Here is a 22,946-nt window from a genome sequence, read left to right as displayed (position 1 = left end):
GTAAGAAACATAGGGATTTGACAAACACACAAACCTACCCTAAATCAGTCCCATCCCATGAGAATTGCCATAAGACTAGTCAAGAGCAATTGGGTGGGGAAAGACTTACTGGGTTTCAGGGGCTTCCCTAAAGGGGCACCTTGGCGAGGGCTGATGGCTAGCAGTGTTTCCTTAAGAGAGAAGAACTTCAGAGGATGTTCCAGCCCTGCCCCTCAGGGATTAGGGTTGAAGTCCTAGCCATAGCTAAAGAGAACAAAGGAAATAAATTCCTTCCACTCTCTCTCAATTCTAAAAACAGTCAAGATTTTCTTCAACAACAAAATGATTTATTTGCAACAAAACCCAGTCCCATCATTTAAATACAGTATAGGAGTAGAAAGGAGTCACACTACAAGCATCATTTATTTCAAGGCATCATTCCATGTCTCCCAAAGACAACAAGCCCTTCTCCCTCAGAGACCCAGGTCCAGATTCAAACTGAACACATGAAACAGGCAAGCCCAGAATAAAGTCAGCTGCAGGCCTTCGCAGGTTTCACCCTTATCCCATAGTCCTTCCTTCACAGCCCTCAAATCCCCTGCACTCCCAATCAGGCCAACTCCCAGCCTCTGAGCCACCAGGGAACTTTCTTTGTGGGGTAATTTACAGGGGTTTAAGCATCACATAAGGAAAATACTCTGAACTCTATTGTTTCATAGAATACTTAAAAATAACTCCCCCATTCATAATGCTAATCAGCAATGACAGATTTTCTCTTCTTCACCATAAATGCAGGTTTGAAGTAGATTATCTCAGACAGCTCCATAGTCTAGTTTCCTTATGGGCTTCATTAAAGGCTACTGTACTCACCTAGGACAGGAAAGAATCCCAGGTACTTTTCCCAGATTCAGAGGCTAAGAGGAAAAGCCCTGCTTGTTTAGAAAAAGATTTCCTTCCTTCCATCCCCTCAAAACATTTCTATAAAGACTGTTACCTGAAAATTTTCCAGTCTGTCTGAGAAAAGTTTTAGAAGGTATTACAAACACGGAAGCAGGCAATTTGTCTGATTAGCTACTAGTAGTTTCTAGGACATAGGAGGCAAGAAGGGCAGTATAAAATCCCAAGCTATTTTCACCACCCCAAATCTTCCAGAGCTTCAGAATATGGACACTAGGAAAAACCCACCTTTCCCAAGCTGGGAAAAGTTGGAAAATTTCTGAAGTTCTACCACTACTGACTGCTGACTTTTGACAAAGCCCCAAGGAAAATAAAATAGAGGACATTTTACCCAAGCATTAAGGGCTCTGATTAGTGGTCAAACTGTACTGATTCATGCTAGGGGACTGGTATCAGAACTGTTTCTATAAACTGACTAGCTCACAAGTGGGGGAAGAGACTTAAGTAACACTTAAGGCAAGAAATATAATGTACAGATTGGTACAGGATTACTTGCAGCTTTAACACTGATATTTTAAACTCTCCTCTAATTTCCTGGGAAACTTGAGCTAGCTGTACTTTTGCTGTCATCTGCATGTACAAGACTGAGCAATCATACCCTCATATTCCTTGTACAAAATACTCCCATTTGCCTCAATCATAAGGACGCTAATTGGAACATACTTATACGGGACACAGGAGGGCCGAGGGACACTCTGGTCCACCAACTGATTGACAAGGTTCTGAATAATGGCATGATTGGGGGAATTGAGATCATCGCGTAGTACTCGGAGACAAGTTCCTTTACAGTAGTTTGGGGTGTAGAAAGGGGGAGCAATGATCCAGTGATCCCAACCCAGCTGGCGGAAGCTGACTTGGAAAGGGTGGAGGGAACACTGGTTATTTTCAGGCCCACTACGTTTTGAGGAAGAGGCAGTAACCTCAGCTGAGATACCATCTGCTTGTCGGGTTCTCCGGAGAAGAAGAGATTCCCTTTCCATGAACTCCTCCATGCCCCTGGGAAGAAGTTTAGCCTTCTGAATGCTTTTATGAGTATCATTGAAATACAGTAACAAGAAGGCAATGTCCAAGGACGAAGTGCCATGCCAGAGCTCAAGACCATCACTATATTTTTGCTGCTGACACATAAAACGGAGTCGTAGGATCCTGCGTCCCTTGTTATTCCAGAATCTTTGCTGAACATGTTGTGTGATATCCATCTCTTTCCAAGCATTAGACATCAGGGAAGATTTTGGCAAATCTCCTTCTGAGGAAGGAAAGTGCTTGGTTGGGCTTTTCTGCACCCAGGGCTCCACATGGCACGAGAGATTGAAGCGAGATAGTTGGAGATGACGGCGGTAAACCACAGTGGCTCTAACTAGTTGGTATATTCCTCGGTTTGGTCTGAGAGGAAAGCCCAGGATCTGTATATGCCAGGTACCTGCAGAAGTAAGAGGGAACAAGAGCAGAGGTTTAGCTTCTTACCTCCTAACCTGAATCTTCCTCACAAACTGGCTTGATATAGACTGATAGCTATAATCAGCTCTAAAATTAACTCAAGGTAATGATACTATCATTTATTGAGCACTTACTAATATACTAGATGCTTTACATGTATTAGTTCTTTAATCCTCAATAGTCTTATGAGATAGTTACTGTCCCCATTTTGTAGATAAGGAAATTGAGGCTCAGAGAAGCTATGACAAAGGACACACAGCCGGTATCTGGTAGAGTTAAGATTTGAACCCAAGTCTGTTTTTCTTTAGAGAAACTATCTCACTGTTAGATTACTTACCATGCTGGGCTCAGGGGGAAAAAACTCAAATATAGAATTATCTTATGTGCATACTGTATGTAGGGGAGAAGATCAATATTATTATTAGTTGACTATTAAATGTGTCCATTTAGAATTGTTGAAACATACATGGATTAAGAAAGAGTCTCATGTCACATCAGTATACAGATGCAGCTTTGGGACAACAATTCAGTATTGGGTGGTATGGCCTGCTATAATTACAAACTCAGGACCAAGGCACTACAAAATAATTTTTTCTATCATCTTCTAGTACAGACAGCTATCTTACCACTTCTGCCTTTCATCTACTTCAAGAATTGCTTCTTAAGCATCTTTTCCTCCTTTGGCCCTTAATCTCTCTCTTTACCATTCCTTGCTTGAAATTGTTCTCCATTTACCTCATTCATTTTACCACTATTCCTCTAAATACTATTTTCAACAGAGTCTTGATCACATAAATATTTTGTTTGCTGAGAAGTCTACTAAAAGCTGGATGCTGCTTCGTGAATAAGAGCTTTAATCCAAACTGTAGTGCTGACACCCAACGGCCAAAGGATTGAAAGGTTGCATCCATGCTGCTCCAAACTTCTGCGCCCCCTCCTGGCAAACGTCAAGAGCAAAGATTACAAAAGCCTTGCACCTCAGGAAAAAGCCACCTCTCATCTTCCGACATCTAATCAGTAAATAATTCCATGTTAATTTGTATATTATTCACCTAGTCCTTCTCCACAGAATCCACAAACCTGGAATTCTTCATTAGTTGTGGCATTTTTAACACAGAAGTTCTTTTACATCTTGATGTTCCAGATTTTTTTTTTTTTTCAGTCTCACTCTGTCACCCAGGCTGGAGTGCAGTGGCACAATCATGGCTCACTACAGCCTTGACTTCCCAGGTTCAAGAGATCCTCTCACCTCAGCCCCCATGAATAGCAAGGACTACAGGTATGTGCCACCATGCCCAGCTTTTTCTGTTTGTTTTTTGTAGAGACAGAGTTTTGCCATGTTGCCAGGCTGGTCTCAAACTCCTGGGTTCAAGCGATCTGCCCGCTTTGGCCTCCCAAAGTGCTGGGATTAGCTGCCCTTTGAGTCACTGCACCCAGCCCCAGAATATCTTTAATAGTTCAAATTCCGGCTGGGTGCAGTGGCTCAAGCCTGTAATCCCAGCACTTTGGGAGGCCGAGGCAGGCGGATCACCTGAGGTCAGGAGTTTGAGACTAGCCTGGCCAACATGGCGACACCCCATCTCTACTAAAAATACAAAAAATTAGCTGGGTGTGGTGGCAGGCACCTGTAATCCCAGCTACTCGGGAGGCTGAGGCAGGAGAATGGCATGAACCCGGGAGGCAGAGGTTGCAGTGAGCCGAGTTCATGCCACTGCACTCCAGCCTGCCACTGCACTCCAGCCTGGACGATAAGAGTGAAACTCCATCTCAAAAAAATAAATAAAAGTTCAAATTCCAACTCATGCTTAATATACCCTTGGGTTTGGGGCACTAGACATTATTCACACAAATCCAAGTCAGGCTTGTATTTGCTTTCTCAAGTTATTCCACACTCCCATCTTACAGTAATCTTTCTTAGAGGCCCACCCTTAAACCTGCTCCACCCTGGCTATAAAGGAACCCAACCCAAACCTCTAGCAGTCTGTCTGGGGAGGAACTGCCCTTTTCTTTGAGACCTTGACATCACATGTTTCCTGAAGCAGGATGGGGTTGCTAAGAATCAGAGCCAGGAAGGGTCTGGTCAGAGCTTTTCAGGGAAAGGGCTGACTCACACATCCTGTGTGATTGAATCTGTCATCTGTCTCTGGATCCTTTCCAGAGTCCCTAGATACCAGTATATTCCACAGTGAGACCAGGATACATGCCTAATTCTAGGCATCCTCCTCTCTAGTCTCACATCATCTGTACAAGCCTATTTTTTTCTTAATTTTTGGGTTTTTTTTTTTTTTTCCTTGAGACAGGGCCTCACTGTCACCCAGGCTGGAGTGCAGTGGCGCAATCATGGCTCACTGCAATCTCAACCTCCCAGGCTCAAATGATCCTCTGATCTCAGCCTCCTGAGTAGCTGGGACCACAGGTGTGTACCACTACCCCCAGCTAATGTATTTTTATTTTTTGTAGAGACATGTCTCCCTATGTTGCCCAGGCTGGTCTCAGACTCCTGGGCTCAAGTGATCTTCCCATCTTGGCCTCCCAAAGTGCTTGATGTTTTGCAACTTTCTGCTGCACTTAGGATCCAGATCCCTTATCACAGCCTAGAAGTCCCTGCTTCTCATTAGCCTCATATCCTGCCATTTCCCACAGTGTTCATGAGGATCCAGCCATACTGATTTTCCTCTGTTCTTCAATTGGAACAAACTTGTTTTCACCCTCTAGGCATTTGCACCTGTTGTTCCTCTGCCTAAATCAGGCTTCTCCCTACTCTTCTTATACCTAGTTTATCTTGTAGATCTGAGCTCAAATGGCACTTCTTCAAAGATACATTCCCTGACAACTCCATGGAAAGGGAAGGTTTTGTTGCCATTCTCTACCTTAACAACCTACTTCATCCTTTGAGAGCACTTAACCACAATTTACGATTTAACTGTATGTGCTTATTTGTCTCCCCTATGAGAACATATGCTTCATGAGAGTAGGGGTTTTACCTATCTTGATCACATCTGTATGCCTAGTACTCAGTAGATGCCAAATGAATATTTTTCAGTGAATCTCTACCCACACCATTTTCTCTTTCCTAAATCAGAATGCACTTATCTGCCTCAATGCATGGCCTCTTTGCTCCTTCTGCAAGGTCAATTTCAAGTACTATCTCCTTCATGAGGCCTTCCCACAGTCTCTTCACTTCAAGCAATGAACCATTTCTTCTCAAAAGTCCTGGGAGCCCTACTGTTTATCCTTTCCAAAGCTCTTGGCATACTGTAACATTATTATGTAATTATCTATCCATTCCACTATACTGGGAACTTCTAGAGGTCGGGAAAGTATTTGCTTCTATATACCCAACCCAAACACACTGCCTGGCACTCAATTAAAATCCAATGGGGAGTCAGAACAGCATGATGATTAACACACAGGCTTTAGTCCTGACAGCCTGGGTTTGATGCCTGGCTCTAGCAATTACTAGTTGTATGACATGGGTAAGTGACTCTGATCCTCAGTTTCTTCACCGATCAAGTAGGTATGCTAATACTACCTACCTAATCTGGTAGTTGTGAGGATTAAGATAAGTTTATAAAACATTTTCTGCAATGCCTGGCACACAGTAATCTCACAGTAAGGGTTAGGTACAAGAATATTTATTGTTTTGCTTGGGGAGGGGGTTAAGTCCTGTCTCTTTTCATCTCTGAGACTAGTGAAGGCCACTGATTGATCTCACTAGGTTCCCAAGAATTCCTTGAAGTTGATGACTGTTTGCATTCCCTAGAGAGTCCTACACTTCAATAGCCCACTGCTGTCCTGGAACAATATCTGATGCAAATGTTAAAAGCAAAATCAATCATGATGGGGACAAAAAAAAGTTCCAAAGTACACAGTACCAGAATCCCAAAGTAGCAGTATGGCCCAAGTACAAAAACTGCTGGGGGTACAAGGATATTGGAATACTACATTTAAAGACTTAAGAAGTTACTGACAGACTTTAGAATCAGACAGACTTGAGCTGAAATCCCATCTCTGTGACCCACTATCTGTGTACCATTTGCAAGTTACTTAACCTCTCCATGCCTTAGTTTTAAAATTAGGCTAATTGCCTCAAGACAGCTAAGATAGTAGCATTCATTAAGAATTAAATACAGTAGCAGATGCTCACAGAGCCAGGTACACAGACCCTCAGATGTTAGCTTATTTATGTCCTTCCTGAGGTCTTAGAAGTTTCCCCAACTCAGCAACCTGTACTCTAAGAGCAAAACGCCACTTAAATTGCCCTCCACAAGAATATAACTGGATATGTCTCAATTACAGTTTTCAGAACTATCACAAGCAATAAAAGTTTCTGTGAAAGATAGGTGATGACACATCACTCAGTTGTCCTGGGGCCTGGGAAAGATTTCTCAGTAGGCACCAAGGCAATCTGTTAAGTTGATGCCCTAAAGGGAAGTAGGCTTGGCTCTGGCTTCTCCCAAGCTTACCATCCTTTGAAAACCAAGCCTAAAGAAACAATCTGCGCACAAGGCAACAAAGCCTGACAGTAAATCCACCAATTCCCTTTTCTCTAAGCTCTTCTCCACTTCTCTCCCTTCCAGGGCAGTATGGGGGCATAACAACTCACCTCTGCGAGGCCTTGCCACATTGGTCAAAGGCTTCACCAGCCTCACCATGGTGGCCCCAATGGTGCGGTTCTCTCTAGGGTGCCCATGTGAGTCAGCTGAACGCCGGTACAACTCCAGCATGTACTGCAGTGAATGCCCTAGGAGCCGGGGCTTCGTTGGCTGTTCGTCAGGGGATTCTTCTAGCAGCTCCTCAATCAGGGGCAAAGTAGGGGCCTCAGCCAGGAGGGTAATAGAGGACTGCCGTCCTTCTGCCATTTGGGCCCTGTGTTCCATGAAAAGGACCAGCTCACAAAGAAAAAGAATTCTAAGAATACTGCGGAGGACCATCTTGAAAGGCTTAGTGTTCAACAACAGGCCCCAACACAAGCCCAAGGGACGTCACTCTGACCGTTTCCTTTCATGCAGATAACTGCATCCTGGCTCCACAACCAAGGATGGGGCAAGAAAAAGAAAGGCAGGCAGACCCTATGTTGCTTTCTCTAAGAGGATCTCCTGGGCCAAAGTTTCCTCATAACTTGGCCTGTTTGCATCAGAAGAAACAGAAACAGAAGGTGGGACAAGGCAGCACGTCCCTCCCACTCTCCCGGGCTGAGAACAAGATAGTACCTATTGAGAGGCTGAGGTAACCTAAAAGGAGAGGTCCATTTCAGGACCCACTTCCTTAACTTATCCACTAGAGTGAAAAAAAGCAGCCTGATCCTACTTGCCCCTACAGCCTTAAAAGTAGTCCCTTAATCCATCCTTAAAGGGCCAGAGGCCTCCTGTTCCCATCCTACTTCCATGCCTCTAATGCAGCATTTCTCAAAATACTGTCTGCTAATAATCTGCAGTGAAACTATCTGGGGTGATTATTAAGAATGACTCCTGGGTCTGAACCAGGATTCTCTGGGGTGGCGTCCAGAAATCTGGGTCTTTATGAGTCCTCCAAGAAGTTCCTATGAAAACCCAAAATGTGGAAACTACTGAGTATGGCTGCTGGAGCTTGAAGAAGATGCCATAACAGTGGTTCCCAATCTTGGCTGTAGATTCAAATCATCTGGGAAGCTTTAACTATTATGAATGCCTGGGTACCATTCTGATGTAATGGGCCTGGGTTGTAACTAGTGCATCAGGATTTTTTTAAGTTCACAAGTGATTTTAATGTGCAGCCACATTTAAAGACTCTGACTTACAATTTTCTGGTTTACCATGGAAGGCGTTGAGATCCTGATTGGGCTTCATTAGAGAAGCCTGAGGAAGTGGAAGAGTAATCTATGGGAGCTAACCTAGCCCAGATGGTTAATGTGAAGCAGCAGGGCTCAGCCAGTTTTAAGGTTGCCTCAGACCAGGATTCCGCAGAAAGATAGTAGGTATAGTCCTGGCCATACCGAAGTAGAAACATATGGGGATCTGGAGAGAAACTGGGGAAGCAGGTCAAGACCTGGCTGTAGGAGATGATGAGTCAGGCTTGATTTGTGGGAGGTCTTTACCTTACACCAGGAATATCTATGGACAGACATTATCGTGAAACAGGCATGGACTTGGTAATCAGGCAGATCTGTGTTTGAGTTGCAATTCTGTCCCTAACTGTAATTTAACCCTTCCAAGGCAAATTTCTTCACTACTCTACACCTTAGTTTTCTCATCTGTAGAAATGGAGATAACAGGTTTTACCTCACAGGTTGTTGTGAGGACACAAGGAAATAATCTATGTTAATTGCACAAGGCCTAATTAGACACAAGACATAGGGTTACATGTTCAAATTTATTTGTTCTCTCATCTGTTTTTTTTTTTCTAACGTGACCTTGGGCCCTGGCATGTAGTGTAAAACAAAAGGCATAGGATTAGGGGTCTTCTACACCTGGACTCAAATTTCAGCTCAAAAACTCGTTAGCTGGGTTACTTTAAGCAAGGTTTCTCCCATACTTAGTTTCTTCATCTATACTGCTGGCTCTTTCAGAGAGTTGTTGTAAGGGTTGTATTGTATAATATACAAGTAAGGGATATAAACAGATGATTCACAATAAGCAAAATTTAAATGGTCAAATGTATGAAAAGATGTACTGGAAATCGGAAAAATGCAACTGAAAACCACATTAAGACACTATTCACACCCAGTATTGATAGCACAATAAATGGATTGATAGTACATTAAAAGTCTGGCACTATTAAGTTCAGGTGAGGATATGGAGCGTAAGTATAATATATAGAATACCTACATAGAGAGATATGGAACATCTCACACTGCTGTTGAGAGTGTGATTGGGTATAATCATTTTGGAGAGCAATCTGGCATCACCTCTGTTAAGGTTGAAGATATAAAATTCAGCAATGCTATTGCTAGAGCAGTAGTGCTTTTAGATATTTTTGTCTGTGACTTACAAAGATGAATACATTTTACATTGCTACCCATTACAAACACAAGCACACACCCATATATACCTTGAAGTAAATCTTTTCTGAAACAATACTTATTCTTACAACATATTGGAAGAGGCAATACAATTGACCCTTGAACAACATGGGGGTTAGGGGTGCTAACCCCCCCCATCTCCCATGCAGTCAGAATTTGGTATAACTTGACCCCCCAAAAACTTAACTACACTTCAACCTTGGACAACATGGGTTTGAACTTCCTGAGCCCACTTAAACACGGATTTTTTTCCCACCAAACATGGATCAAAAATACAGTATTCGCAGGATGCAAAACCCACTTACATGGAGGACTGACTTTTTGTATGCGTGGATTTTGAAAAACAGACTGCATGTGACTTGAATATGTGCAGACTTTGGTATCTGCAGGAGGTCCTGGAATCAATCTCATGTATACAGAGAGGAGGGATGACTATACCAATAGCCAGCTGTTGGCTAGAAGTCTTATGGATAACAATCAATTAACATATTTTCTATGTCCTATGTTTTATATACTGTATTCCTACAATAAAGTAAGCCATAGAAAAGAAAATGATTTTAAGGCCAGGGGCAGTGGCTCACACCTGTAATCCCAGCACTTTGGGAGGTCAAGGAGGGAGGATTGCTTGAGCCCAGGAATTCGAGATCAGCCTGGGCAACATGCTGAAACAACATCTCTATGAAAAATACAAAAATTAGCCAGGATGGTGCATGCACCTGTGGTCCTAGCTACTCAGAAGGCTGAAGTGGAAGAATTGCTTGAGCCATAATGGTGTCACTGAATTCCAGCCAGTCTGAGTGACAGAGTAGGACCCTGTCTCAAAAAAAAAAAAGATTTAAAAACATAAAATACATGTACAGTATTGTACTGTATTTATCAATACTCTAAGTTTTACATCGTCTGTCTGAAATGGCAGGTAACCACAGCTGCAGATCTCAATCTATAATACATATTAAGCAATTCAACTTTTTGTTGGAATGTCATGACTTTGCTTTTTAGAAGCACTTCTGGCAGCAGTAGTGGCACTTCATGTGAGTCACACGGTGTTATTCATGGTTTACAATATTGCATTAAACACGATGAAACGTACACGGTGAAACGTACAGGAGAACTAACAGAGATGGCTTTTTTTTTCTTTTTTGAGCCAGAATCCCACTCTTTTGCCCAAGCTGGAATGCAGAGGCACGATCACGGCTCACTACAGCCTCAAGAGGGATCACTTTTTATCTCCATATGCAAGTTATTGTTAAAGCGGACCGCTCAAGGGGAGATGATTAGCATCACATGGTGGCATTTTAAGCAGATACTCTCAACACTTGAGCTCACCACCATGGCCACAGGAGGTGGGTACATAATTTTATGCAGTTATGATTTAATACTGAATCTCTACATTTGTTTACATTTCCCTTGACTGTGAATGGCATCATGTATGGTCTGTGGGTGTGCAAATTTTGATAAATTTTAACTTTTTATAATAGATTTGTGTGTATTTTATGGTAGAAAATAATAAAGTAGACTAGTCTGTACATATATTTATGCATTCATAACATATGTAACTTTTTCTTAAGTTTTTTTATATTTACAGGCTACACAGTTCATCTGCAATTTTTACCAATTGTTGAAAATCTCCAAAAATGTTCTAACATATTTATGGAAAAATATCTGCAGTTCAAACTCATGTTGCTCAAGGGTTAACTCTATATCATGGCGGGTGAGAACACAGCTGTGGAGGCAGAATCCTAAATTTAAACTCCAACTCCACCACTTGTTAGCTTGATCTTGGATAAACTACTCAATTTTTCTGTGCCTCAGTTTCCTCATCTGTAAAATGAAAATCATAGCCTCTCTGTGCTACAATGTTCTAACATGTAAAATGGGATTTTTGTGAGGATTAAATGAGTTAATAGAGGTAAAGCATTTAAAAGAGTGCCTGGCACAAAGTAAGTACTAGATGTAGGTTAGTTATTATTACATTTTATGCAAGCTGAATTCCCCAGAAAGCTGGGGCTCAACCTGCTATGCCACTTCTAGCCTCAGGAGTTGTAGAACGGCAGCCAAGAAGATGCTGTACTCTATTTCCACACAACTCCCTCATTTCCTAACCCCTTCTCTGCTTCCCAACATTTTCTTTGTTCTTTAACCTCTGTTACCAATTTGAACTTCCTATCTTGCTTTTTTTTTTATAGTTTAATGTATTTTAATAGCAAACTTACAGGAACAGCACAGAAGACAGACAGCATTAAAAACATGTACTTGCATGTAGGACAACTCAGAAAAGTATAGTGAATGGATGGAATCTACTGTATGATAAAAATGCTACAAACATCATTTAGTTGTCGTCGATAAGAAATTAACCTGTTTTAAAAAAATCCAAATGCTGGCATTGTCCACAAAAATTTAACAGGTTTATTTATAATTATTATAAAGTTGAACCGCCGAAACTTGTTCACTGAAACATTTTAACTTGGATTAATGCTTTACGTCTCCACACTTATATTAAAAATGAAAATGGAAAAACTGCTGATACCTGGTTTCTGTCCCCTATTTTTCCACTCGCAATCATATAGTTAGGCACATTTTGACCCCATGGGGGAAAAAAAAAAAAAAAAAAAAAAAAAAAAACTAACGTTCAGAACTACCAATAACAGGAATAAGCGATTTTTAAAAAATTTTTGTTAATGAAATGCTTCCCATCATAGTGGACTGTGAAACACGTTCTCCACGTATGCGGCGTGCTAGCTGGATGTCTTTTGGCATAATTGTTACACGTGTGGCATCCATAGCACACAGGTTGGTGTCTTCAAAAAGGCCAACCAGACAGGCCTCACTTGGCTCTTGCAAAGTACCGATAGCTGCGCTCTGGAAGCACAAATCTGTTTTAAAGTCCTGAGCAATTTCTCGCACCAGACGCTGGAAGGGAAGTTTGCGAATTAGAAGTTCAGAGGACTTCTGATAACGTCTAATTTCACGGAGTGCCACAGTACCAGGTCTGTAACGATGAGGTTTCTTCACTCCTCCAGTAGAGGGCGCACTCCTGCGAGCGGCTTTTGTAGCCGGTTGCTCCCTGGATGCTATACCACCGGTAGATTTGCTGGCAGTCCGCTCTGTAAGAGCCACGGCGTAGAGACCTCCTTACTTACCCGCCTTGTCCTTCGGCTGCAGCTCAGCAAGCAAGAGGCGGCGCTGGTGTTGGAGAGCGACAATGGCGCGGCTGCGAACACCACTCCTATCTGTATTTATTTATTTATTTTATTTGAGACGGAGTTTCGCTCTTATTGCCCAGGCTGGAGTGCAATGGCACGATCTCGGCTCACCGCAACCTCCGCCTCCCTGGTTGAAGCGATTCTCCTGCCTCAGCCTCCCAAGTAGCTGGGATTACAGGCACGTACCACCACGCCCGGCTAATTTTGTATTTTTAGTGGAGACTGGGTTTCTCCACGTTAATCAGGCTGGTCCCGACCTCAGGTGATCCGCCTGCCTCGGCCTCCCAAAGTGCTGGGATTATAGACGTGAGCCACCGTGCCCGGCCCACTTCCTATCTTTCTATTCAAAACAACTACATTAAAAAAGAATTCAACACAACTACATAAAAAAAAACAAACAAAAAAAGATGTCAGAACAACTAGCAAGAGGTCCATATAGAGGTTTGGGGCATGGTTTTCTTTGATGTTTCAGTGATGTTGGATTGGGTTTTACATATGTCAAAAACATTTCCTTGCCATCTCTTTTTGTAGTGGGATTTTGATACAGGATCATAAGAAGTAGAAAGAGAAAACATATTACACTGGAAAGAGCATGATTTGGGTTTAAATTCCTGGTTCTGTTATTTTTTGGCCAATGCTTAACCTCTCTGCTTCTCAGTTTTCTCAACTGTAAATTGGGGATATTGTTTGCACTTCTATTAAATGAGGTAATGTATCTAAAGTATCTAGCAAGTAGATAATCCTCAAGTGCTCAATTTTATCATTAATAGCGTGTGATTTTAAAGTATACATAAAATATATCTGACTGAGGCCGAGTGTGGTGGCTCAGGCCTATAATCCCAACACTTTGGGAGGCTGAGGCAGGTGGATCACTTGAGGCCAGGAGTTTGAGACCAACCTGGGCAACATGGTGAAACCCTGTCTCCACTAAAAATACAAAAAATTAGCTGGACATGATGGCACGTGCCTGTAATCCCAGCTACTCGGGAGGCTGAGGCAGGAGAATTGCTTGAACCTGGGAGGCGGAGGTTGCAGTGAGCCGAGATCGAGCCACCTCCCTCCAGCTTGGGTGACAGAGTGAGACTCTGTCTCAAAATAAATAAATAAATAAATAAAATATATCTAACTGAAGGAAGCATCTTCTCAGCACCACAGTGGAATTCCATCCCTCTACCCAACAGGGCTTCAGGAGACTCGCCTGGCTGAGTCTCCTATTATTATCTATTTTCATTTTCTAAAATGGATATTAATAGCACCATTTTAGAGGGTTGTTGTGAGAATGAAATAGATTTATGCATGTAATATGCATACTTCGTTCTGGACACTACAGTCAACTTTCTTATTTTCGGAAAGATACAATTTATTTCAAAGAAAGAATAAAAATCCAACCCTATTCTTATCATCAGACTTGAAAAGTAGTTGACAATTGTTTTCTGGAAATGCCCCGTGGTGGGCCCAATGTATGCAACAGCCCTAAACCCCCAGAAGAGGGCACCAGCTGTCTCTCTAGCCTTCTAGTTGATGGGGGATAGGGAGCAGCTGTTTAAGAGGTGATCGGAATAAGAGCTACAAAAGGATAGATACCAGCCCTTCCTGCTTTCTTAGAAAAGGCCAGTATGTGAAAAAAACTAATTATAAATCAGACAGTTTAGGAGGTGATTACTGACTTGACAAAAGGACACAACAAAATGGATCACCGCAATTTGCTCTGAATAGCAGGAACCCTTAAAGCTCAGTATGGGTTTCTTTTTCAAACTACAATGTGCTGGGCACACTAGTGAAATGCATGAAATTTACAAAGAATTGATTTTTATCTAACTTTTCAGAATACGGCTATTGTATTAAGCACACATGTATAATGGAATTCTTCCTTTAAATGATCATGATTTACATTTTCTTGCAATTGCATTTATTCAGCAAATATCTAGTAATCACTTCCTATGTGATTGTGTTAGGTGTTACCATGCAGGCTAAGAGCTAGGCTACTTGGTTTAAATTCCAGCTCTATCACTCTTAGCTTGGTAATTTAGGACAATTGACTTAATCTCTCTGTGCCTTAGCTTCCTCATCTAATAATAAGGATAATAATGGCATCATTTTAGAGGGTTGTTGTGAGAATGAAATAAGCTAATACAGCTATTAAGTTGGCGCAAAAGTACATGGCGCAAAAGTAAGAATGAAATAAGCTTATACCGCTATTAAGTTGGCGCAAAAGTAAGCTTATACAGCTATTAAGTTTTGCCATTGAAAGTAATGGCAAAAACTGCACTTACTTTTGCACCAACTGAATAATATGCATACTTTGTTCTAGACACTATACCAGACCCTCAGAGTACAGAAATTAACAGGACAAGTCCTCTATCTGCAGTGCTCCCAGGCACCATGCTAGGCACTGGGGTTGGTTGAGGGACACCAAGATAAAGGTTTCTATCTCAAGAAAATAACAACCTGGATCAGGACATAACAGGTAGGAAACATTCCCATAGCCATGGCATTTCCTCTGATTACTATTCTGAGTTCCCGAGAAATGGACCTATTTCCTGGATAAGTTTTATCTTAAAAGTAATTTTCATTTTCCATAAAACAAAAGGGTATGAGGGTATGTTGTATTATATAGAAGTGTTTATTGATTTGACACTAGGCTACATTATTTTACATATTATACTTTGTTTAATCTTTATATAAATTCTATGAGGTTAAAGCATTATTATTCTCATTTACAAGTGAGAAAATTGAAAATAAGAAGAAGTAACTTGCCCAAGGTAGTAGCACAGCTCTCAAATGGTAGAATCCACTAGGATTTGGACCCAAGGAAGGCTGACTCTTCTTGTACCTGATTAGTTGCTATATAAGCTGTCAATGAGCATTTGGCACCTTAAGAAAGCACATTTCCCCTGTAAAATAATCCCACAGAGATTTCTGAACATGGTACCAAAATCTAAGTTCTGTGAAGTCAAAGATCATGCCTATTTTATTAATTATTGTAGGTGCTCAATAAATATTTGTTGAACAAACGGTTGCAGTAGGAGCTTATCATTCTTTCAGAAATCTAGGCTGATGGGCAGACTCTTGTTGAATATGTTGTAATGTATACTTAGAGAAAGCTCTTCTGAGTTTTGAAGTGCAGGAAAGTCTGAAACAACCACATTTCTCAATTCTTTCAATCCCATTTAGAAAAAAAGTTAATATTGCCTGTATTAAGAAGCCCTTGTGACTCTCTCAATCTCTAAAGATTCTAGCAGCCCCAAGACAAAAAGTGCCCCCTTTGCCATGCCTAGGTAGGAAGATTCACTGCTCCCAGCACTTCGAAATGGGCATTGCACCAGCCTCGCTAGCACGAAGACCAGAGCAGTTCTAACCCAATTGGAGTTGGTTCAGGTCCAGACTCGGATGGAGCCAAATCAGCCTCAGGTCCTGGACTCAACGCTAAAACACGCTCATCAGGCCTCAATAGTATGCCAGGCATTGTACTGGGTAGATGCTAGTGAAACCCAATATAACAAGCAAAACAAGTGCAAAGTCCTGAGGATGCAGAAGACCTGTGTGGATGGAGCACAAAGAAGAGAATGGGGGAAAGAGTTCCAGGTAAGAATGGTGTGATAGATAGGAGCAAGAACATGCATGGCCTCGTAAGAGATGCTGCTAACTTTTGTTTATCTTTCTGAAAATTAAAACAAGGGTGGACAAAGTAGAAAAAGGCACTCCTTCTGGGTAGATAGAGCCCTATAAATGCATGGTTTAGCAAGGAGAACACAGGCTGGGTTTCTGTCCTCACATGCCCCTTTGACAGGGTACGTTTGTGTTTTGCTCCAACTGCACAGCCATGCATAACTACTCTATTTATAAGGCTTTTGGCCTTCCCTGTGCTTTAGCCTCACTGGCCTTCTGGTTTTCTTTCAGTTTTTCCAACAAACTAGATTATCTTTTGCCTGAAGATCTTTACATATATTGTCTCCTTTACCCAGAATATAATCTCCTCTCGCCTTCCCTAGGGTACTCTCACTCAGCTTTCATCTCTCAGCTCAAGCATCTCTTCCTTGAGGAACTCTTCCCTTAGTCCCTAGGTAGGATCTAAAAAGTATTTGAGGAATATGTGCAATAAAGTTGACACTTGAATTGGGTCCACAGTTACTAATTGGGTTTTGATAGGTGGAGAAAAGAAAGTTGCCATTCCAGGATCAGTTCAGAATTTTTCAAATATTGCCTTGAAAATTCTAAGACGGACCTGAAGAGCAGTGTCATCTCTACCATAGGTCTCTTATGGAGAGTTGGGCAGCATTTGTAAGGCACAGCAGTTGTAAGAAATAAGTTCTGATACAAGTCACTGATACTGATCATCTACTGTATATTGGATCCTTTGCGCATTTGTTTGTTCATTAATTACAACTGTGAAGTAGGTACTGTAATTGTATTCCTGTTTTACAGAAAGAGGAATTGAAGTTCAAAGCAGTTAAGTGATTTAAGTGGGATCAAACAGTTATAATGAAAGGCAGATTTGCACACAGGTCTCTTGACTTCCAAGTCCTCGGCCTTTGTTACACCTTTGAGGAGTCTGTACTTATCTTCTGCAGCACGTCTCAGGCTTGGATTCCCATGCTGGATCTCCAGAATCTGGTCTTCAGTGTGGCAACAGAGTTGCTTCTATCCAACAGTTCCTACGAGAGCTCCTCATGATGTTTCTGGGATCTTTAGGCTGAAGGGGGTGTCCAAGTAGAGAATCTCCAGGAAGAGAAATCTAGAAACAGAACCTTGTAAACCTTAGCATGAAAGTGCAGAATTTTAACTGTTATCTTGCTTATAAGCCATAATAACTCCCAGGGAAACCAGGAGAGTATTTATTTTTTAGCCAAGTAAACAAGCAAGAGCTAAGCATGATGATCTCTGAAGATCCTTTCAGCCTTCTCATGGACAGCATTAGCTGGTGTAGCCATTGGAGTTTTTGGTCATCGCTGGATAATCAAGTCATCAGGAAAACATCGACCATATTCCCATCCTCTGGCCTCCCTCCCTCTGGTCTCAGTAGCCATTTATATATATAAAATATATATATAAATTTTATACTAAAGCAAATGACTAGGCAACTAACTTCCTAAGAAGACTGTTCTTCCCCTAAAAGTCCTACAGAGACTGGCTGCATAATTATCACTCCATTTTCTATTGTATGTCAGCTTCCCAGGGATTGGGCATGGCTGAATAATAATGGAGCCTGGTCCAGAACAACTCAGTATAGGGAAGATGTTCTGGATACTTGGGCAGAGAAAAGGGAGGTTTATAACGGGCTCTTCAAGCACTCAGCGGCTATTCTGCTGTTCTGCAGATCTATAACCCCTGTCTTCATCTCAAAAACCAGTGTAGAGTTTGGTGTTGAAATGAAAAAGACCTAGGGCTTGGACCTAAACCATGTACTTGAGACCAACAGTGGGGAGCATAAGGATTTTTTTTTTTTTTAAAGGATGGTCACTTTCTCTCTCTAAACAAATCCTGACACTGTCCTACTGAGTCAGACAAGGTCAGAAATGTCTCTGTCTTACTTTTCACTTCTGATGTCTGGAAGAAAGTAGACAGGTTAGTGTTTCCCTTTCACTGTTCATAAGAAGTGTTCCTTTCCCCTACTACTATGACAAAACTTTTGGAAAGACCAGAGCTTACAGCTCCCATGGACCCAGGAGCCAGAATCTGGAACATAACTACCAGGTGTCACGAGGTTTGGAAGCATATATTCCTTATGTCAGATTTTCCAACTTGGGCCCTGAGTTTAACTGCTCCATTTGAACCACGAAGAGGGTAACTCCAGCTCTCATGTTGAAACTGAAAGTTGAAGAAAAAAACAACCTTGTGAACAACTGATTTCGCCCCAGATAAATTGATTGCCAAAATTGGAGACAATCCAAAGCTTCAGCCAAGTCTCTAAGCAAACTTCAAATGTTTTAGATTCTCAGGAAAATATAGTGAATATTTTTATTGTGTTTTTCCTTTTGACTCTTCTCAGGTTAAAGAAAAGCTGGTGAAAACCCTAGGGAGAGGACTGTGGGCAAAAGAGAACAACTTAGTATAATGCTTAGCTCAAACTTGGAGGATAAAAATGACTTGGAACATTGTTGAGAACTTTACTGAGTTCTGAAAGATAGCTTTTTTTTTTTTTTGAGACAATCTTGCTCTGTTGCCCAGGCTGGAGTGCAGTGGCACAATCTCAGTTCACTGCACCCTCTGCCTCCAAGGTTCAAGCGATTCTCCTTCCTCAGCCTCCTGAAAAGCTGGGACTACAGGCGTGTGCCACCACACCTGGCTAATTTTTGTATTTACCTTTTAGTAGAGACAGGGTTTCACCATGTTGGCCAGGCTGGTCTGGAACTCCTGACTCCTGACCTCAGTTGATCCACCCACTTCGGCCTCCCAAAGTGCTGTGATTACAGGCGTGAGCCACCATGCCCGGCCATCAAAGATAGCTCTTAATCTTTCAGAGTATCTATTCATCAGACCCTGAAGTAGGCTCCCAAACTGAGAAAGCCCTTCCTCTTTAAGAGAGGAATATATGCTTTTTGAGAAAAACTTGTATTCATTCACTCATTTATACATATATTCACTGAACAAATATTTATTAACTGCCTGCTATGTGTCAGTTCTCAGTGTTGAGGGCATAAACAAGAGCAATAAACAAGAGCAATACTTGTTTATTTACAGTCAAGTGGTGAAGACAGACATTATGTAAACAATCTCACAAATAAATACTTAAAATTGTGATAGAGTGTGTAAAGGAAAATTTTAAATCCTCAGGACCCCCCAAACTTCTAATGCAAAAGGGAAGGTCATTGCAACACACTCTTCCAAATGAATAGCTGTTCCTAACATATTATGCATCATCTAGATCTCCACGGAAAGGTAAAAGGTCTCAGATATCTGGGAAGGACTGCCCGCCCCCATGACTAAGTTATTTGCTGGCCTTCCATAAACAAGGATATGCCACATGTGACTTTAGGTCTACCATCTAAGTCTAGCTCCTAATACTAAAGTCTGTTTGATTCTACACTGATAATGTCATTACAAGCTTATCCTCCCAGGTGTAGAACAAAGTCAAGACTCCTTCCTCCACCTACCTAGAGACTTCTGCATAATTGATTTATCTTTTACTCCTTTTTTCTTTCCAGACATTCACTTTATCTTACATAAAATGTAGATTTACTGATCATTAACTAATGTCTCACAGGAATGCAACTATTCGCCCAAACACCTACCTGCCTCTCTTCCTACATGCCTTCCCTGCTTTAAGGAAGTATACAAATACAAAATCTCCTGAGAACCTCTTTGGAAAAACAGCCACGGATGTATCTGTGATTCGTGTTCTTCGCAGACATGCCCTAAAATAAACCGCAGTGATTGAGACTTATACCTCAGTCACTCATTTCAGTTGTCAAGAGCTATGAAGGGAAATTATGGGCTCCCCTGGGAAAATAAACCAGCAGGATATGAAGGTGGGATGGAAGAGAGAATTTACTCAGGTGGGTCCAGGAAGATTCACTCAAAGAAGAAATATTTAAGCTGGTATGTAAAGGTTAAGTAGGAACTCACCAGGTAAAGATTTGGAGGAAGAATATTCCAGGAAGAGGATACCCCAATATAAAGACTCTGAGGCCAAACTTTTGGGTGTCCTGGGTGTCCCAAAGGAATTGAAAGAAGGCAAATTTGGCATGAGCACACAACATGAGATAAGGCTAGAGAATTAATCAGTGGTCAAAGTATACAGCGACCATTTAGACAACACAAACAATTTTGGATTTGGGAGAGCAAGTTATCAAGAATGATCAAATTTTGATATGTTGCACTGGAGGAATGGGGTTCCATGTTATTGAGTTGTTGAGCACTGGGAGAAATACATGTTTGGGGACAAAAAGAGATAATGATTCACACAGGAGATGGAAACACTGGGTAGGAGAGGGTGGTTCCCTGACAAAGGCCCCACCCACCCTCAAGCCTGAGACCCATGGCCCTAAGTGAGAATAGGCATTTCTGCTTTCATGCCCGAAAAATTGCCTTTTGGCCCATCATACCCCCCATCCTGTATCCGTATGAACCCTGAACCCCAGGCTCCAGAAGCAGATGAGCAGACAAGAAGACAAGGAGACAAGCAGATGAATGGCAGAACAATGCAGCAGAGAAAGAAGAGGAGGAATGCCTGAACGTCAAGAGGAGTTCAGCTAAGGGCCGTCATCAGAAAGGAGTTTGGCCACTGGACAGCCAAACTCCAGTGGAAGATCATCTTCCCACTGCATCCCCCCTGCTGGCTCCCCATTCATCTCACTGACAGCCACCTCCACCACTCAATAAAACCCCTGCATTCATCCTTCAAGTTCATGTGTGACCCGATTCTTCCAGGAAGCTGGACAAGAGCTCAGGATACAGAGAGCTGTCACACCGACCCTCTGCCCTTGCAGAAAGGCAGAGTGTCCACTGAGCTGGTTAACACTCAAGCTGTCCATGTACAGCAAGGCTAAAAGGGCACACTGTAACACACACCCATTTGGGCTTCTGCACCTGTCTGTCTGCTCCCCCTCCCATAAGGGGTTTGAGCAGTGGCAGTGACAGAACAGATGAGTCGCACCCCTGTTGCATGGCCTGTGAGGAGTGTCAAGGAACTCTCCTGTTTCATCTATGAGTTTGATTTTGGTTATTTTGATTTCAAGAATATTGTTAAATAGGTGACTGGATACACAGGCGTACCTCATTTTATTGTGCTTCTCTTTATTGCTCTTTATTACACTTCACAGATATTGTGGTGTTTTTTGTTGTTGTTGTTTTGTTTTGTTTTTACAAATTGAAGGTTTCTGGCAACCCTGCGTCATGCAAGTTTATCTTGCAGTTTTTTTTTCAACAGCACATGCTCACTTCATGTCTTGTATCACATTTTGGCAACTCTCACAATATTTCAAACTTTTTCATTATCATTGTATCTGTAATGATGATCTGTGATCAGTGATATTTGATGTTACTATTGCAATTGTTTTGAGATGCCATGAACCACACCCACATGAGGTGGCAGACTTAATCAATGTTGTCAGTTCTGTGTGCTCCACCAACAGGCCATTTCCCTGTCTCTCTCCCTTGCCTCCAACCTCCTTATTCCCTGAGACACAACAATATGGAAATTAAGCCAATCAATAACCATACACTGGCCTCTAAGTGTTCAAATTAAAGAAAGAGTTACACATCTCTCACTTTAAATCAAAAGCTTGATTAAGCTTAGTGAGAAAGTCGTGTCTAAAGCGAAATAGAATGCCACATTAGGCCTCTTATGCAAGTTAGCCAAGTCGTGAATGTAAAGAAAAAGTTCTTTTATTGATACATAATTGTTCATATTTATGGGGTACATGTTTTTTTTATGCATGTATACAATATGTAATGATCAAACCAGTGTACTAAGGATATCCATCACCTCAAACATTTATCATTTCTTCATGTTGGGAACATTTTAAACTCTCTCTTCTAGCTATTTTGAAATATAGAATAAATTACTGTTAACGGTAGTTACCCCACTGTGCTATCAAACATTAGAATTTATTCCTGTTATCTAACTGTATGTTTGTACCCATTAACCAATTTCTCTTCATCCCCTCCTTTTCCAAGCCTCTGGCAACCACCATTCTACTCTCTATGTCCATGAGGTCAACTTTTGTAGCTCCCACATATGAGAGAGAACATGTAATATTTATCTTTCTGTGCCTGGCTTATTTCACTTACCATAGTGATCTCCAGTTAAATCCATGTTGCCACAAATGACAGGATTCCATTTTTTTATGGCTGAATAGTATGCCATTGTGTATATATGCCTCATTTTCTTTAACCATTCATCCATTGATAGACACTTAGGTTGATTGCATATCTTTGTTATTGAGAATAGTGCTACAATCAACACGGAGAAGCAGGTATCCCTTTGGTATACTGATTTCTTTTCCTTTGGATAAATACCCAGTAGAGGGATTGCTGGATTATATGGTGGTTTTACTTTTAGCTTTTTGGGAAACCTCCAGACTGTTTTTCATAATGGCTGTACTAATTTACATTCCCATCAACAATGTGTAATTGATCCCTTTTGTCCACATCCTCACCAGAATTTACTATTTTTTGTCTTTTTGATAATAGTTATTCTAACTGAGGTGAGAAGATATCTTATTTCGGTTTTGATTTGTATTTCTGTGATGATTAGTGATATTGAGCATTTTTTTCAAACACCTGTTGGCCATTTTTATGTCATCATTTGAGAAACGTCTATTCACATTCTTTGCTCTTTTTTTAATTAAAAAAATTGTGGGTACATAGTAGATGTATATATTTATGATATTCATGGGTTATGTGAGATGTTTTGATGCAGGCATGCA

General features: G+C 41.4%; 1 protein-coding gene across 1 annotated transcript; it reads right to left on the bottom strand.

The window, feature by feature from the left end:
• Positions 1-304: 304 nt before the first annotated feature.
• Positions 305-7,675, bottom strand: BMP15 (bone morphogenetic protein 15). The gene is made up of 2 exons (XM_005593597.5): positions 6,980-7,675; positions 305-2,356 (listed from the first exon to the last, which is right to left on the bottom strand). The coding sequence occupies exons 1-2, from the start codon at positions 7,305-7,307 to the stop codon at positions 1,503-1,505; spliced, it is 1,182 nt and encodes a 393-aa protein (XP_005593654.3). The 5' UTR covers positions 7,308-7,675; the 3' UTR covers positions 305-1,502.
• Positions 7,676-22,946: the final 15,271 nt, after the last annotated feature.

This window comes from Macaca fascicularis, chromosome X, assembly GCF_037993035.2.
Source record: "Macaca fascicularis isolate 582-1 chromosome X, T2T-MFA8v1.1".
Taxonomy (NCBI): Eukaryota; Metazoa; Chordata; class Mammalia; order Primates; family Cercopithecidae; genus Macaca; species Macaca fascicularis.
This window is presented reverse-complemented; position numbering and strand designations above follow the sequence as displayed.

Bases quoted from the DNA above. Each gene is read 5' to 3' on its own strand.
- BMP15 (XM_005593597.5), bottom strand. From the start codon at position 7,307: ATGGTCCTCCGCAGTATTCTTAGAATTCTTTTTCTTTGTGAGCTGGTC. The intron at 2,357-6,979 runs GTGAGTTGTTAT...TTACTTCTGCAG, and splicing joins TGTGGCAAGGCCTCGCAGAG to GTACCTGGCATATACAGATC.